A 17,310-nucleotide genomic window follows, 5' to 3' on the forward strand; every position below is an offset into this window, starting at 1 on the left:
TATGACAGCTACATACACAATTCGTATCAAGAGAGTATCGAGACGAGATAGAAAAATAAGTTGTTGATAAAGTGCTTTCAGCACTTTGAAAAGAATAATTTTTTTATTGTGAAAGAACATAAAGATGAAACATATTGAAGGATTTTTTTTTTTTTTTTGAGAAATGTGTGTGTATAAGTTAGTGGTCAATAATTCCGAAATAAAAGAAGACTTTCGCTTGAATTTTAAACGTTCAATGATTTTGAAGTTTAAATTAGAGAACAAAATAATAATTTTTCGTTTACAGAATATATTTAAGTGGAGCCCAACGCAGAAACATTTGAGCTTGACTTGACTGAAATTCCTAAAATGATTAAATTACAAGATTAATCCAGAAACAAAGAAGAACACAATTTTTTTTTAGGTTAGGTTAGGTTAGGTTAGGTTAGGTTAGGTTAGGTTAGGTTAGGTTAGGTTAGGTTAGGTTAGGTTAGGTTAGGTTAGGTTAGGTTAGGTTAGGTTAGGTTAGGTTAGGTTAGGTTAGGTTAGGTTAGGTTAGGTTAGGTTAGGTTAGGTTAGGTTAGGTTAGGTTAGGTTAGGTTAGGTTAGGTTAGGTTAGGTTAGGTTAGGTTAGGTTAGGTTAGGTTAGGTTAGGTTAGGTTAGGTTAGGTTAGGTTAGGTTAGGTTAGGTTAGGTTAGGTTAGGTTAGGTTAGGTTAGGTTAGGTTAGGTTAGGTTAGGTTAGGTTAGGTTAGGTTAGGTTAGGTTAGGTTAGGTTAGGTTAGGTTAGGTTAGGTTAGGTTAGGTTAGGTTAGGTTAGGTTAGGTTAGGTTAGGTTAGGTTAGGTTAGGTTAGGTTAGGTTAGGTTAGGTTAGGTTAGGTTAGGTTAGGTTAGGTTAGGTTAGGTTAGGTTAGGTTAGGTTAGGTTAGGTTAGGTTAGGTTAGGTTAGGTTAGGTTAGGTTAGGTTAGGTTAGGTTAGGTTAGGTTAGGTTAGGTTAGGTTAGGTTAGGTTAGGTTAGGTTAGGTTAGGTTAGGTTAGGTTAGGTTAGGTTAGGTTAGGTTAGGTTAGGTTAGGTTAGGTTAGGTTAGGTTAGGTTAGGTTAGGTTAGGTTAGGTTAGGTTAGGTTAGGTTAGGTTAGGTTAGGTTAGGTTAGGTTAGGTTAGGTTAGGTTAGGTTAGGTTAGGTTAGGTTAGGTTAGGTTAGGTTAGGTTAGGTTAGGTTAGGTTAGGTTAGGTTAGGTTAGGTTAGGTTAGGTTAGGTTAGGTTAGGTTAGGTTAGGTTAGGTTAGGTTAGGTTAGGTTAGGTTAGGTTAGGTTAGGTTAGGTTAGGTTAGGTTAGGTTAGGTTAGGTTAGGTTAGGTTAGGTTAGGTTAGGTTAGGTTAGGTTAGGTTAGGTTAGGTTAGGTTAGGTTAGGTTAGGTTAGGTTAGGTTAGGTTAGGTTAGGTTAGGTTAGGTTAGGTTAGGTTAGGTTAGGTTAGGTTAGGTTAGGTTAGGTTAGGTTAGGTTAGGTTAGGTTAGGTTAGGTTAGGTTAGGTTAGGTTAGGTTAGGTTAGGTTAGGTTAGGTAAGGTTAGGTTAGGTTAGGTTAGGTTAGGTTAGGTTAAATTTCACCATGATAACTTAAAATGTTAATCAATCCAAATCATTTGAGTGTTTTTAAATCGCTCTCTTTATGACCGACATAACTTTAAAGTAACATTTAATTTTATTTATTTGAAAGTTCCTTCTTTCCTTCCTATCTTTTTTTTTTTTAATTTTTATAATGAGAAGTAGTTTTTCCTTTCTTTCTCATTAAAAGCATTTTAATGCCTTTTTTAAGTGCAGAATACAAAAAATACCATCAAGAATCCACATTTATTCGAAGGGCAAAAATATCATAAATGTATTAATATTGAACATTTCAATCCATTAAAAATAAAGGCACTCCTCATACAGAAGAACCTTTTTTTTGCATTATCTTCACTTATAACACCATTCAGGTCAATTTTTTTGCCTTAATAAGATTAAATAAAAAAATAAAATGTAAATATTCTCACACACATATAAACTTACCTTATTCCACCAACATTAAGGATAATCCGATTCTCGCCATCCATGTTGATGATGTCCGCATATCAGTTGTTACCCAACAACTCACAGCTTTTAGCTTCAGCAAACTGCTTGCTCATCAAATTCCATAGCACAAAATTTACCCTGATGGATACGCACACACAATCTTATAATACAGCACACGAAATAATAATATTCCGGGTCGTCGTCACAATCATTTACATTATCATCACCACATCACAATGTGTGCGTTCATGTGCATTATTTGATACACTTCACAAAACTGTAATTGTAAATCTACCAAAAACAGTTACTTGTCAAATAAATATACATAGGTTATGTTGAGGTGTGTGTATGTTTGAGGCAACCCATCAGCTTCCTTATCATATGCCACAACTCATTCACTCTCTTCTTGATTTAACCTGCTCACCTCCTTACAATTATAAATAACAACATCATTCTTGTCAAAATGACCATCTAAAATATGGATTTCATTTAATCCCTACCTCTTTCTTTATTTATTTAATAAATAAGATACCGCCCTTCGAGTCAGAGATCATCTTTATTCAGCTCGTGGTGTTTATTTGTTGACAGATTTGTGGTTGACCAAGTTTGTGTGTGTGCGTAAGTGTTTGTCAAAATGATTAATGTGTGTTTGCATTCAATAAATTGAATCAACTAGAAAATGTAGAAAACCCACTTTCATTCTGATAAACAACAAAAAAAACACAATAAATAGTAATGGCTTTTCAAAGTTAAGGCAGTTATAATTCTCACTTAACATCTGCACTTGATGTGAGCTGACGATGATGAAGGTAGAAGGATTATTGTACGAAAATAACTTAAATGGCGCCCAACGTGGGATCTATAATATCTGAAAAAGGCTTTTATACATATCATTTATGAAGACTTTTGAAAGGTATTTTTAGAGAAAAACAAAGCAATCGATTTAAGACAACCTTCTTAAGGAGTTTTTAGAACTTTCTCGTGTCAGAAAGGGTTTTTATAAGAATAAAGTTTTCCTTGCCTCTTCCTCTTTTTTTTTTCCTTGGAATTATTTTCAAGTTTTTTTTTGCAAATAGGTTTCACAGCTAAGCCCTTAGCACCAGATATTAAATAATTCCTTGAAAGTGGCACCCAACGTGATTACATTATATTAGAAATAAAGATCTGCATGCATTTTAATAGATTTATACAGTTTTCAAATGGAGCTCAACGTTGTTCAACGTTAAAGATTTTTCTATCGAAAACTATTTATTTTCTTTGTTTAAATGATAATACTTTTAAAAAATCTCACTGAAAAAAAAAATACATAAAAGTGGTGCCCAACGTGATTTACTTTTTTATATGAATTTATAATTTTTGTATGAAAACACCACATTTATTTGCTTGACGAGAGATAAAATACTCCTTAGCATCAAAAATATTATGAAATAAAATTAATTTTACCAAAAATGGAGCCCAACGTGGTTCAAAGATGATTTCAAATTGAATTTATTTGTGATAAATTTTATTTAAATTAAATTTATCTTCTTTGAAATCCATTTATTTGTTATTTGTTGTTAAATTTTCACAGTAAAAAAAAAAAAATAAAACTGGCGCCCAACGTATTTTTTTATCGATAAATTCTATTTGTATGAATTTACTATTTTTTTTTATATAAAACACCGTCAACTAAGCTAGAAATCATATATTCGTAAGTTTCAAAAACACTTTATAATAAAATATAAATTTTTCAAAAATGGCGCCCGACGTGGCTTTAACTTTATGGGTTTAAAGAAAAATGTGAAATTAATTAAATATTTATAGATTTCCATTAGTTTTTTTTTTTTTTTTTTTGTTTATTTGCAAATGAAATTAATTGCCCAGTCCCTGTAGCAGTTTGTTCAAAAAATGGCGCCCAACGTGGTTTAATTGTTATTAATTAGAAGATAATTATGCGAATTTTCTATGTTTTTCTTTTCTATAAAATACTGCACGGTTTTTCCTTTAAAATAAAATGCACCTGTTTGTTAAATAATTAAAATAAAATGGCGCCCAACGTGAGCCAAGTATGATTTAATTTTGTTTTTTTTTTTTTTTTATTTTTGCATACCTACAAAATCATGCATAAGATAGAAAAAAGTCAATAAATAGCGCCAAACACTGTTTTTTTTTTTTTAATTTCACTCAATCGAAGTCATAAAAAAACCTTTGAATCAAAAATACCATTTTAACTGGAAAAACGAATTTTCAAATTCCATGCAAAATTCTTGACAAGTCACATTAATTTCAATGGCAAAAAAAAAACAGATTCCCGTCTATTTAATAACATGTGTGTCATGTCACAGCACAACATAGGAGTATCAACTTCATTTCAATTCCTAGAAGTCACCAGCTACAAAAAATGCCACTCAGCAACGTATTATATCTCAACGGCTATTAATATTTCTATGAATGTTCCCAATCTATTAAGAAACTTATTCAACACTCATTTACTGCATTTGACACATCTCATTCAGTTTTCTGACATTTTGTTTGCCAAAAGGCTTATTATTTTTTTTGCTTCTAGTCTGTACATGACACCGATAGTAATTGATTATGTTTAAGAGAAGCATTTTACCATAACAAAAAAAAAACTAGCAAAAAATGGCGCCCAACGTACATATACATATATTTATTCTCTTCATTTTCTAGAAATCAATTTAACGAAATTCAAAAACCATGCTTCACAATATTCTTGTTAAAGGTTTTTCTTTTTTTTGGTAAAAAAAAAAAATGGCGCCCAACACACAAAACAAAAAATATTTTTTTTTTACTTTTTGTTGTGATGACTCTTAATGTCTACTTTAACACCAAAACACATCTATTATAAAAGCTATTTTTCACAGGCTTATAACTGACCCCTTCAATTCTATAGCGAAAGATAGCAAATGGTTGACCGAAAGTAATTAGTATGGAATCCAAACCAATTAACCTATTTATGTGACCTCCATGATTTATGATATTTTGTGCTCTTGACATTAAACCATAAGGGTTCATTAATGACTATAAGAGCAAAGAAATAAAAAAAAAAAAATTTTAAAAACCTTTCTAAACAACAAAAAAAAAAAAAAATTAAAAAATGGCGCCCAACGTAGGAATATTAAGGTGAATTGTTTTATCTACATCCTTCCCACACTCTACCTTCTTCTAAAGAATTCAGTTACTTATTTTTATTAAAAAAAAAAAAAAAAAAAAAATTGCACCTATTGAGAGCATCTTAGCGTAGGTCTAGGGACTTACCCTTTTTTGTACATAAAATTTGTTGAAGACAATAAAAAAATATACTCTCGCTGCCTTCAATTGACAATTTTAGAGATTTTTTTTTTCATCATCGTTGTGTTGTCGTCATCGTCGTTTTTTTTTTTACTCCTGTCTCTCTTACACTGTGTTTCTTGTTGTGTACATTTTTTCGCAGCATTTTTATGGCTGACTTGGTCTTTTCACTGGAAAATGGGACATGACATTCTTTAACAAAAATACCATTCCGTTCGTATGAAAAGGAGTCCCATTTGCTGGCCTTGCTGTTTTGTTAACAAAAAAAAAAAAAAAAAAAAAAAAAAAAACCAGAGGAAAGATTGAAGAATAGCAGGGATATATGTAGTTTTTTATTTATGTTTATGTGTATGTGTGTGTGAGAATATTGTATATGTTTTCATTTTCCATTTTTATGACAGAAATTTTAGTTGCTGTCGATGCCTTCTTAACCACCATGGTTTTACCCTTACTATACTCTCATTTTCCCATGACTATAGCTTTTAGCATCATGACTGGTTTAAGATCCTTCGAAAAGGATGCATATGCGTTGGATTGCCTTTGTATAGTTAAGCAACACATATACCTACTTGTTGTATATATGTTACAATGCCTAAAGGCAAAAATACTGGTCACACACATATTCACAACACAACATGAAACTTTTGCACACAAAGTGCTTTGCCTCGTCGTCGTCTTTTGAGGTTTAGGTCGGTTGCTTTCAATGTAAATACACCAGCATAGCCATATCTCTTTAATGTGACATTTTTACTAAAAGAAAGAGAGAGAGAAAGAGAAACTAAAATTCACCGCACTCTGCGTCTTGGGGTTTCATACTACCAGGAAAAGTTTTATGATTTTCCTAGAATTTTTTTTTTTTTTTTCATATTTTGTCGTTGTTGTTGATATGAAAATGAACTATTTGACACATTTAGTAAGACGCCAGGAAGTGATATGATGCACATTATGATGGTAGTTGTGTTGTGTAATACTTTGGAGTGATGGCAACATGTTTAGAGAAAAAAAAAAAAAAATTCTTCTGGAAATGATTATGAAAGTTATTCGGTTTTTTTTTTGTTTTTTTGCTGACAAAGAAGGATAAGTTTTTTTCAAGATGAGTTAGTTTTAGTGATGATGATTTTTTTTTTGTTGTATCCTTATTTTTATTTCGATCTATCCACAAGCCAGCATTAAATAGATGATATCCCATTCATAAAAAGTCAGGAGATAAGTTTATAATAAATTAAATAAGGAAATTATGTGGGTTAATCAAAAATCATTCAACATTTAAGCCAGATGGGAATTGTTTTTAGCAAATAAATCATAGCAAAGTTATGATTTTTGGAAAAAAGGCATTGAATTATTTCAAAACGGTTGTTTTATTAACTTTTGGATTGCTTAACTGGCGCCCAATGCTAGTCAAATAATTTTTTTTTTTTTTCTAAGAAACAAACTTGAGTTACAAGTTTTGATTTAATATTACTAACCTAATTCTCTTAAATATTATATTTTTTTACAAAAATATGAGTGAGTAGGGTTGCCGAGTAGTTGTCCATGTTTTAGAGATGACACCTGACAATTTTAAGATAGAAGAGGGTGTCACCTAAAAGCCTTTTATTCATTCAAATATAATACATTTAGGCTGAAAAATAAATGCTCCGCTTTAAAAGTGGCAACCATATTTTTTTCATTACTTTAACGTTGTTTTAAGAAGGATTTTGAAGCTTTTCAGAAATGGCGCCCAACGTAAAACGTGTGTATTTCTTATTAAATTGTATAATCAGTAGATTTGACCGTTTATCATAGAATATTGTTTGTTCACTCTCCAAATATTTTTATAAACACGCCAAAAATTTTTTTCGTTTCTGAAGAAATAGAAAGTTAGAATTGAATAAGGGGAGTAAGTGCATTAGATTATTAGTATTTAGTGAATTTGGAATCTAGACACATTAACATGGGACATTAAATCACTTTTGTATTCGCGTTTTAATAAAACATATTTGATAACAGGAAAGAATTAAAATATTTGACTTTGGCTTTAGTTATTATTAAAAAAAAAATGGCGCCCAACGCTAAACATTTATGAATGTTCTTTTAAGATATTTCCAAAGATTTAATATGATTATCAAATTGATAATATTTTCTAGAAAAGAGTTAAAGAACATGTCATGACCATCCATTTTGTTACCGTTTTGATTTGATTTAATAAATGGCGCCCAATGCAAAAACACATTTCAATTATAAAATATTTTTTTAATTTTTTTTTTTTTTTTTTTATTGCTGTGATGTGATATTCAAAGAAACATTGTTATTTTTCTATCACAGCTGTTTACCATCAACTGATCTCTTTTCTATTTCTTAAAAAATTGCTCAACGTTGCAATATTAAATATGAAAAAAAACTTTCGTCCATTTTGCTATTTATCAACAGTTTCAAAAGCAAACAAAAAAAAAAAAACCTTTCACAGCAACTCTGCCATCAACATACCTCGTTCACAGAGATCAAAATTTCTTTCCCCTTGCATCGATTCTCTTTGCTTTTCAAAAGTTAAAACAGAAAAAACTTTTTCGTACTTATGTATATCAAAAATTCGATAAAGTATTTCAAACACTATCCAAAGAATTCAATTGCAAAATCACTCTGCGTATATACGATTTTCTTTAATTCACTGCACCCACATAACTTTAAACACCCTTAACGACCACCAAAACTTAAAATCAAAAAGTTTAAAAGGCCAAAAATGTAAAAACCATAACTTCCATCATCCATCTATGATGCTTTTTCGTTTTAAATAAAGGTTATATAGCTACTCTAACAAAAATTTTAAAGAAGAAAATGATTCTGCTTTTGAGAGTTGAGAGCTGAAGAAGAATAAATTAAAAACTTTTCTCGATTTGAAGACTCAAATTTTGCCAATATTAAAAGAGAATTTTTTTTCCACATAAGAACTTTGAGTGATAGCAATACACACTCTGTGTAAGGTGATTAGATTCTGTGACTTTTGAAAAAAATTTATAACTCACAGTTGATTTATTTCGATTTTCGATAGATCTATCTTTGTAGCTTACAAAAATGGCGCCCAACGCGAAATAGAAGGCATTTTTAGCAGGTCCCAAATTCAGATTTTTGAAGAATTTTGTTGTAACCCAAAACTACAATTACTTTCTTTTGTATGCGGTTGTGTTTATTTTTGTTTTAGTTAAAAATGGCGCCCAACGCGAATCATACAAGATTTTGTTTAAGTTCTAAATTTGAATTTTTTTTTATGAACTCTATAACTGAAAGTGAAAGCCTATTTAATTGAAGACAAAACTATTTATTTTTCACAAAAATGCCGCCCAACAAGAAAAATTGAATTTTTCCTCCAAACAATCAATATTGTGCGAAACTCCTTAATATAGCTGAAACTAACCGCATTTGAATGTCTAAAAACGCAGCTGAATTAGTGCTGAAATAATAGCAAATAAATTACAGTTGAAACAAGTAAACAGCTGCTGAATTTGAGAAACGGAAGCTGAATAAGAGAACTCGCCACTAAAACTAAAATATATCAGCTGGAGCTAATAAATAAGGGTTTTGCTTATCTGGTAAATTAGAACCGAAACAACATTTAACCGGAGCTGAATGTTGGAAACGGTAGCTGAATAAGAGAACCCACCGCAAAAACTGATAAATTTCAACCGAAACTAATAAATGTTTAGCGGAAATAAATAATAAAATAGAAATATAGAACTATGGCTTAAATTGAAAAACCGCAGCTGAATGTGGGAAACCGTAGCTGAATAAGGAAACCCACTGCAAAAACTGCTAAATCGCAATCGAAACTAATAAATGTTTAGCGGATCTGGTAAATTAAAGCTGAATAATAAAAGAAGAACTATAGAATTAAAGCTCAAATTAATAAACTCGCAGCTGAATGTAGAAAACCGTAGCTGAATAAGGCAACCCACAGCCTAAACTGAAAAATCTCAGCCGAAGGTAAAAAATAATTGTTGGGTATAACTGGTAAATTAGAGCTAAAATAATAGGACAACTCATGAATTACAGCTAAAACTAGTTAACCGGAGCTGAATGTGTGAAACGGTAGCTGAATAAGAGAACCCACCGCAAAAACTGATAAATTTAAACCGAAACTAATAAATGTTTAGCGGGAATAAATAATAAAAAAGAAATATAGAATTATAGCTTAATTGAAAAACCGCAGCTGAATGTGGGAAACCGTAGCTGAATAAGGAAACCCACTGCAAAAACTTCTAAATCGCGATCGAAACTAATAAATGTTTAGCGGATCTGGTAAATTAAAGCTGAATAATAAAAGAAGAACTATAGAATTAAAGCTCAAATTAATAAACTCGCAGCTGAATGTAGAAAACCGTAGCTGAATAAGGCAACCCACCGCTAAAACTGAAAAATCTCAGCCGAAGGTAAAAAATAATTGTTGGGTATAACTGGTAAATTAGAGCTAAAATAATAGGACAACTCATGAATTACAGCTAAAACTAGTTAACCGGAGCTGAATGTGTGAAACGGTAGCTGAATAAGAGAATATATACCGCAGATGAATGTGAGAAACAAAAGTTCATTCAAAAGTTTCATAAAGTTTTGTTTTTTAGTATTATTTTTACTTAATAATTTTTAAATGGCGCCCAACAAAGTGAAAGATTATACAATTTTTAATGCAAAACATGTACCCAATCTATCGACCCATAGTGTAAGTTATTCTTTCCCTATTTATTCAAACTACTCTCTAGCTACTGTTTGACCATAGAAAATTCACTCAAAATCACATGCCAATTTCAATCAACGAATTAGAACATGTTTGGGATTTCACATTTAAATTTTCAAAGCATTCGTCTATTTTTTATGGTATTTTTGTTCAGAGTAGAATCCCCTTCCGAAAGAGGGAAGAGGGTCACAAAAGAAAAAGGCCAAAAAATATGTATATATTGTATAAAGCAAAAGCCACCTTCACGTGGCCATACTACATATTTCGTGTCTTACTCTCTGCCTGTTCGTAAAAACATTATCTTTTGCGAAAAACCAAAACCCAGGCACGTATAGAGTTGGTGTGTGTATATGCGTTTAGTGTACGCTTTCCTTCATTGTGCTTTTTAGCTCCTCCTGCTTGTGTCCTGATGAAAAACCATCCAAGCATTGTAAATCGTATTCCGTTTTTGTTTCCTTCTCCTTCTCCATCGTCCTCATCCTCATCTTCATCGTCGTCGTCATTCTCCTCGTTGACGTCGTCGGAGGCATCCTCTTCCTCATCATTTCCAGGGCGTCGTCATATGGTGCCTATGCAGTTTCCGGTGACTATTATCCTAGATAACTAAGGACATTTAGTCCTATTTTGTTGTCTACTTTTTGTCATTGTTGTATAAGTGTGTTTTATCATACACTTACTCAGACTCAGCTCAGTAGAAGTCATAGTTGTTGTTGTTGTTGTTATTGTTGTTGGCTGCTGCATCACTATCCAAACAGTTATTCCTCCGTTTTCCCCGTGAATAAGCAAAGAATTTTCAATTGAAATTGTGTATAGAGAAAAAGCAACGAATATCTAGCTACTCCTTGTGAATGCACATTTTACCACCTCTCTGCCTGCGCTTCGAACCACCTTACCCAAGCATGACTGCATTATAAAGTGCAAGCAAAATGAATAGCGCACAGCTCGGAAGTGAGGCAGCAACAGCAACTATAGGGGGAATGGTGGATATAAAGGTTGGATTATTTCATACCATTGCACACTTTTGAACAACTAAAGACGCGATTCAGAACAATAGCTTCGCAATCCAGCAATTTGGTTCTGCTTCACCCTCCTGCTGCCAGCCTTTCGAAATGATGATTATATATCCACGGGTAGTTTACCACAATAGTCGTCGTTGTCGTTTATGGGCAACCCAGAGATCCCATGGTTCGGCTTCGAAGGACCAAAAAACCAAGTACTTCATAGAACAAAAACCGCACTAATAAAGCACTTGCTGACATTTTAAGTTGTCGCTGGCGAAATTTTTGCTGTTCATTGTAATTTCTTCAGTTTATGTTATCAAACTCTTACTCCCCAAAAGAGCACAATCCCCAACGCTGCGAGACAATAATTGCTACACGACTTCATTAAGCCTAGCCAGAAACTATGATAGTTTGAGTATATTACAGTGGGACATTGTCCCGTGGAGATAAGGCCAAGTTTTAAGTTAGGCCCCTTTCTACATATACAAAGTCTTAAGAGATAACTTGGGTGTTAATTTCAAGTACCTACCTCCACACGACCGTACAAAATTTCGTCGTTTTACGTTGGCGGTATACTTTAGTTAATGCCCTTTGAAGACATAAAATGAAATCTAAATAAATTATGCAATTGCTATTTCTCAGAAGATTGCTTTGACGTTTGTTGTAGCTTGGGTTTTCGGTTCAAGTCGTGGTCGGTCGCCTCTCCTCATCTTTATGATCATCCTCCATTACAGTTCATCAGTAAAAAGGAAAACATAATATTAGTGCCGTGGTGTCTTGTGTCCTTTTTTTAGACGGTATACAGTAGTGGTGACGCACTCGGCGTTAAACAAATTAGGGATGCCATAAAAAGAAACAGAGGGGGGCCTTGAGATGACATAGTCTTTCGTTTCATTCTTGTTAGAAGCGCCATCGCCCCTCTATTTTAAAGAAATAGGATTACATTAAGGAGACCACACTTTTAATTTGCCAGCCGGAACTAATTTTATGAAGTGCTTATAGCAAAAATGGGAGATGGTCTTGTGCCCTTGTATATTTGACTTGAGTTTTTATAGCAAATAGCTAATGAAGACGCAAATTAAATGATTTTTTTTTGTTCCCTATTGAGGGTCGTGTTGTTTATGATATAGGCTGAGCATCTTCGGAAGTTATAATGGGGGAGAAAAAATATTGTTCTCTAGGGTTGGATTAGTATATTTAAAAAAACTGGTATGCTGGATGATGAAAATTAGATTTATAGACCTTATTTTTCGTGCCCCCAATCTTATTTGTTTTTCATTTTCATGAGCAATCTACGGAGTGACTTTGATTTAATAGCAGAGGTTTTTTTGATTAGATTTAAATGAGGGGCTTAGTTCTTGTCCATTTCTTCTTCGTCTAATTTTTTTGCAGCTTTGTTTTTAGATTTGGAGTTATAAAAAAACTTAATCTTTCTTAACAGTGACTTAATTTCGCTAATTTTAGGTAAGAAAATCCAACCATCTTTTAAAAATTCCAAAACTGTTTATAGTTTGAGAGTTTTTTTTTTTGTTTCTCACAAAATGGCGCCCAACGTAGAATATTAAATATTATCTATTGGCTCATAATTTAAGATTTTTGATGAATTTTCCTATGAAACAAACAAAATAATGGTGAAGTTCTTGTTTTAAGGCGAAATTGCTTCGTTTTTATGTTTTTTTTTTGCTAAAATGGCGCCCAACGCGAAGAATTCCACTTTGGATTTAAACATTCAATTTTTATTATTTTATGAATTCTATGGATTCTATAAAAGTTAAAATTGCTTTCTTTAATGTGAGTTCTTGTTTCAATCAAAAATGGCGCCCAACGCGAAACATTAAAATCTTTGTTTAAGTTTTCAATTTTTTAACTGACTTCTGATAACTCAAAGCGTTGACTAAAAAAAAAAAAATTAGACAAAATTGCGTCTTTCCTTTGTCTTTTTTTTTGTTTTGGCAAAAATGGCGCCCAACGCGAAAAATTCCTTTTTTGATTTTAACTTTCATTTTAAATTATTTTAATTCTATAACATAAAATGATGACTAAAAAAAGACGGCTTTCTCTTATTGTGAATTTTTTTTTTTTTTTTTTAAATGGCGCCCAACACGAAACACTAATTTTGTTTTTTAAGCTCTCAACTGATTTTTTTTTTTAAATGAGTTCTACAACTCAAATATATTGAAGAAACTGCTTAGTTTTTGTGTAAATTTCTGTGGTTTTTGTTGCAAATATGGCGCCCAACGCGAATCATTCAACATTTCGTTTGAATTCACAATTTTTTGATAAATTTTATAACTCAAGAAGATAATGCAACAAAAATTGAAGACAAATGAAAGTTTGTTAACACATTTTTACTAATCATTAAAAAATATATCAAAAAGCCAAACTTTCGCTCTTCTCATCGACATAAAGCTCACAGCCCTGGTTTCGGGAATTTTGTGTAAATTTCACCTACAAACAAAAGCAATAAGAAAATAAGGGTTCACTGGGGCGTATACGTGTTTTTTTAGTAGAGTATTTTTGTATACCATAACAGATCCTCTTTATAAGCTAGGGTATCGTGAAAACATCGTTAAGCCGTTCTTGGACATGAACTCCAAGTAAAATGACAATTTCGTAGAGAAATCATTACAACAAATCTTCCATCTTCATAGACTTTCCGAATCTTAAGAAAAAAAAAAAACCTTTCATTAAAATGATTGATGGATAAATTTTCAATCCTTAATCCACTCATTGAAATTCGAGACAAAAAAGAACTGTTAAAATGTTCTCAAAGATTAGTCCCATTGTATTGTCAAAAAGAAACATTAATACCACAAGGATTAGCTTTAACTTATCACCCGTCGTCGTCGTCACTAATGCCTTCAACTTCCACCTCCTACCTTCAGAAAAAAAGATATAAAATCTTAGCTTCCTTCTCAACTCTCAAATTATATCCTCATTTCAAATGAAATCATAAAATTCACTTAAATAGAAGTGAAAATTACCAAAAAATACCCGCAACAAAAGAGCAACCATGAAATTGTGTTGTTAAGTAGGGAAAAGCCGTTTCAGTTGTTTGAGAATCTCACATTCTCTTCCTGATATAAATCCTCTCTCATGCATAAAGTCTCTCTCTATCTTGTATATCTTTTTCACATTGTCCAACAAAAAGATTAAAGAAGACACAGACAAAAAAATACCAGCATCAATTCCGAGAAAACAGACTTTGGAAGCTTCAAGTCCAAATGAGAATGAGAAAAATGAAGAAAAACATGAAAACAATGGCATTGCCACCAGTACCCATTACTCATTACACCCATCTATCATTTTGTTGGATTGTTTAAGTGTTGGCAATGGTGGCGAGAGGCATGGAGTAAGGAGTTTTTCCCTATATCCGTTTATTCTGTAGTCAGGATAAGCCTTGAAATAAAATTTTAACCACACGAGGAAGATGGAGCGTAGTTAGTTAGTTCGGGGGCAGCCAGAGAAGGGAGGAAAAGGATAATGAAACAATAAATCTCGTCGTCTTTTTGCTCCAATATTGCTCCTAAAACTATGCTACTACTTGGCTTTGATTGGATGAATTCATTGCTCACCGTCGCTCAACACAAATCACTAAACAATTTGTCTCTCTGGGAAGAAGAACAGTCTCAAAAGCTTTTTATATCATATAAAATTGGAATTGGTTGTATTTTGTGGGTAACCATGATGAAGATGAATAAGAAAAAAAAAGAAAATGAAGAAATTGAAGGGAAGCTATACAGCAAAAGTAAATTCCGAACCGAAAAATCTTCTCAAAGATAAGATTTTTGAATAAAAAGACTTTTTTTTTTGAAGAAAGTTTCAAGGTTATCTGTTTTTTTTTGTTTTGGTTACACACTGAATTGGTATATATATATATAAAACAGGATGGCCTTTTTTGACAGACTGATCAAATTAAAGAGAAAAATTGAAAATGTCCCCAAAAATTTAGAATTTATATTACAACGAGCATACCTATAGCGAGTTAAAAAAAGAAAAAAAAAGAATAAAACAAACATTTATCTTCATTTTGAAATGGATTACATTAAATTAGTTTATTGAGTTAATGGACTGGGATATGCCGCAAGTCTTTTTTGCAAAATTAACCATCAAGAATGATAAGAAAAGACACTTTTGATAAGAATTTTTAGACCTTTTAAGAGTTCGAAAATCTTGATTAAATTTTGTCTAAGATGTTTTTAGTTAAGTGATTTATAGAAGAGTTTTTGAATAAAAAATTACTCCAATTTATTTAAGGAGGGTTAGGGAAATCGAAAGGATTTATTATTGGTAGGAAATAGCTGGTTTAGCTAGAAATCTTTTTATTTATGGATTATTTCTTCAAGTTTGCAATCAATTCAACGTTTTTATAAAATATAAGTTCATGACTGTCGATAAAAAAAAAAACAGTTCGTTTTGTTGGCTTTAGGGGGCGCTATATTTAATGCATTGCCATTTTTATGCAATTTCACATAACCTTTAACCAGCAGCAGAGCAATAGGATTTTAACAATACCTCAATTTTTAAAGTAGGTTAAGTAGTTTAGAAGTTATGATAACATAGATGAACATGCATACGTACCCATTGAAAAAGTGACTTCTTGTTAGTGAAAAATTTCGTTACTAAGCTTTTCCAAATGGCTTACATTTTATTTAGCCTTTACCAGCTTTTTGGTTACAACTGAGTGCACTTTTTTGTATACCAGATACCAGTAACTGTAGAAATGTACTAGTTTCAGTTGTGATTTACCAATTTTGCAATTATTATTATTAGCTGCGATTTTTCATTTATTAGTTTCGTTCGGCTACGATTTTTGCAGCGTTTTCCTATATTCAGCTGCGATTTCTCACATTCAAATGCATTTGACTAGTTTAGCTGAATTACATTCAGCACTTTCGCAATTATTTGAGCTATAGTTGAATGGTTTTTATTTATCAGTTTTAGCTACAGGTTATCAAATTCAGCTGCGGCTTACTAGTCTCATCTGTGATATTTTATTTCGTTATGATTTCAGCTGTAGTTAGCCATTCCCACCAATTATTTATTAGCTTTGCAGTTCACCAGTTTTTCTATTATTTCAGCTGTAATTCACTAGTTACTGGAAAGCATTTATTATCTTCGGCTATGATTTATCAGTTTAAGTGTTGGATTTCAACATTCAGCTACGGTTTACTACTTCCAGCTGTAATTCAGCAGTTTTGTTATCATTTCAGCTGTAATTTAACAGTAGAGGCAAGCATTTATTAGCCTAGGCTGTGATTTATAAGCTTAAGGTACGGTTTCTCACATTCAGCTGCGGCTTACTAGATTCAGCTGCTATTATTTCAACTGTGATTTACCAGTTCCGTCAAATATTTATTAGCTGTGGCTGTGGTTTATCAGTTACAGCTGCGGATTCACACATTCAGCTACACCTTAGTAGTTTCATCTGTGATTTAAAAATTTTGTGAAGAAATTTGTAGCTAAATAAACAATGTCATGTTTCACGTTGGGCGCCATTTTTGTGAGAAAAACATGCTTCCAAAAATGGAATCACATTCATTATTTTGAATCTCCTCAAGGGTCTGAGTCCCAATTAGTGGATTCTAGTAGCCATAAGATTAAGCTAATTCACGACTTTCTACGAAAACATATTCAATTTACACATACAGTGGTTTTTAAATCATGTATCGAACTGGAAAATCTGTACAATTCATGTAAGACTGAAAATTCCAATTAAAGTGCTAACTGGTTCCTACAAAACACTCAACATAAAGGTTTCCCAAACAAAAATAACACAAAGCATAAAAATCTCATTAAATTAATTTGATTTTTTTTTTAATATTTTTGTAGGTATATCTTAATTAAAATAGTTAATCTAAAACAAATCCCATAACTCACATAACCCACATAATTGTATGCATAAATTAATAAATTTACATATTCAATCCTTGAGTTGCCTCTTAAAAATCTATTTTAACTTTGCCAAATGACAAAGTTAGGTACCTTTTTTTCAAAAAAAAAAAAAAAAAAAAAAAAAAAAAAAAAAAAAAAATTTTAATTTTTTCCTCTCTTGTGTGAATTTTTTTTTTTTTTTTTTGAAATTAAAAAAAAAAAACTAAGCTCAGCAATTCATAAAATTGAGCTATAGACACATATCCCTGCACATATTTTTAAATGAAAAAAAAACCTTATCTAAATCTGCATACTCTCACCACACCACACACGGTGAAATAAATTTGCTTCCTTAATACAAATTGGCATTGTTACCTACCACAAATCTTCTTCATTAAAAATGAG

General features: G+C 31.9%; 2 protein-coding genes across 9 annotated transcripts in view; both read right to left on the reverse strand.

The window, feature by feature from the left end:
* LOC129916830 (protein numb) overlaps nucleotides 1-17,310 on the reverse strand; it is a 323,367-nt gene that overhangs the window by 270,606 nt on the left and 35,451 nt on the right. The window lies entirely within an intron of this gene.
* LOC129916828 (potassium voltage-gated channel protein Shaw) overlaps nucleotides 1-17,310 on the reverse strand; it is a 141,101-nt gene that overhangs the window by 104,464 nt on the left and 19,327 nt on the right. For 3 of the 8 annotated variants that reach the window (XM_055997009.1, XM_055997004.1, XM_055997006.1), the window contains exon 2: nucleotides 2,032-2,325. In XM_055997009.1, the coding sequence (XP_055852984.1) occupies nucleotides 2,032-2,075 (44 nt within the window). In that variant the 5' untranslated portion in view covers nucleotides 2,076-2,325. Of the gene's footprint in view, nucleotides 1-2,031; nucleotides 3,341-17,310 lie in introns of those variants that run through there. The other 5 variants (XM_055997005.1, XM_055997007.1, XM_055997003.1 and 2 more) reach the window with 4 other exon arrangements.

The sequence above is a fragment of the Episyrphus balteatus genome, chromosome 3 (assembly GCF_945859705.1).
Source record: "Episyrphus balteatus chromosome 3, idEpiBalt1.1, whole genome shotgun sequence".
Classification (NCBI taxonomy): Eukaryota; Metazoa; Arthropoda; class Insecta; order Diptera; family Syrphidae; genus Episyrphus; species Episyrphus balteatus.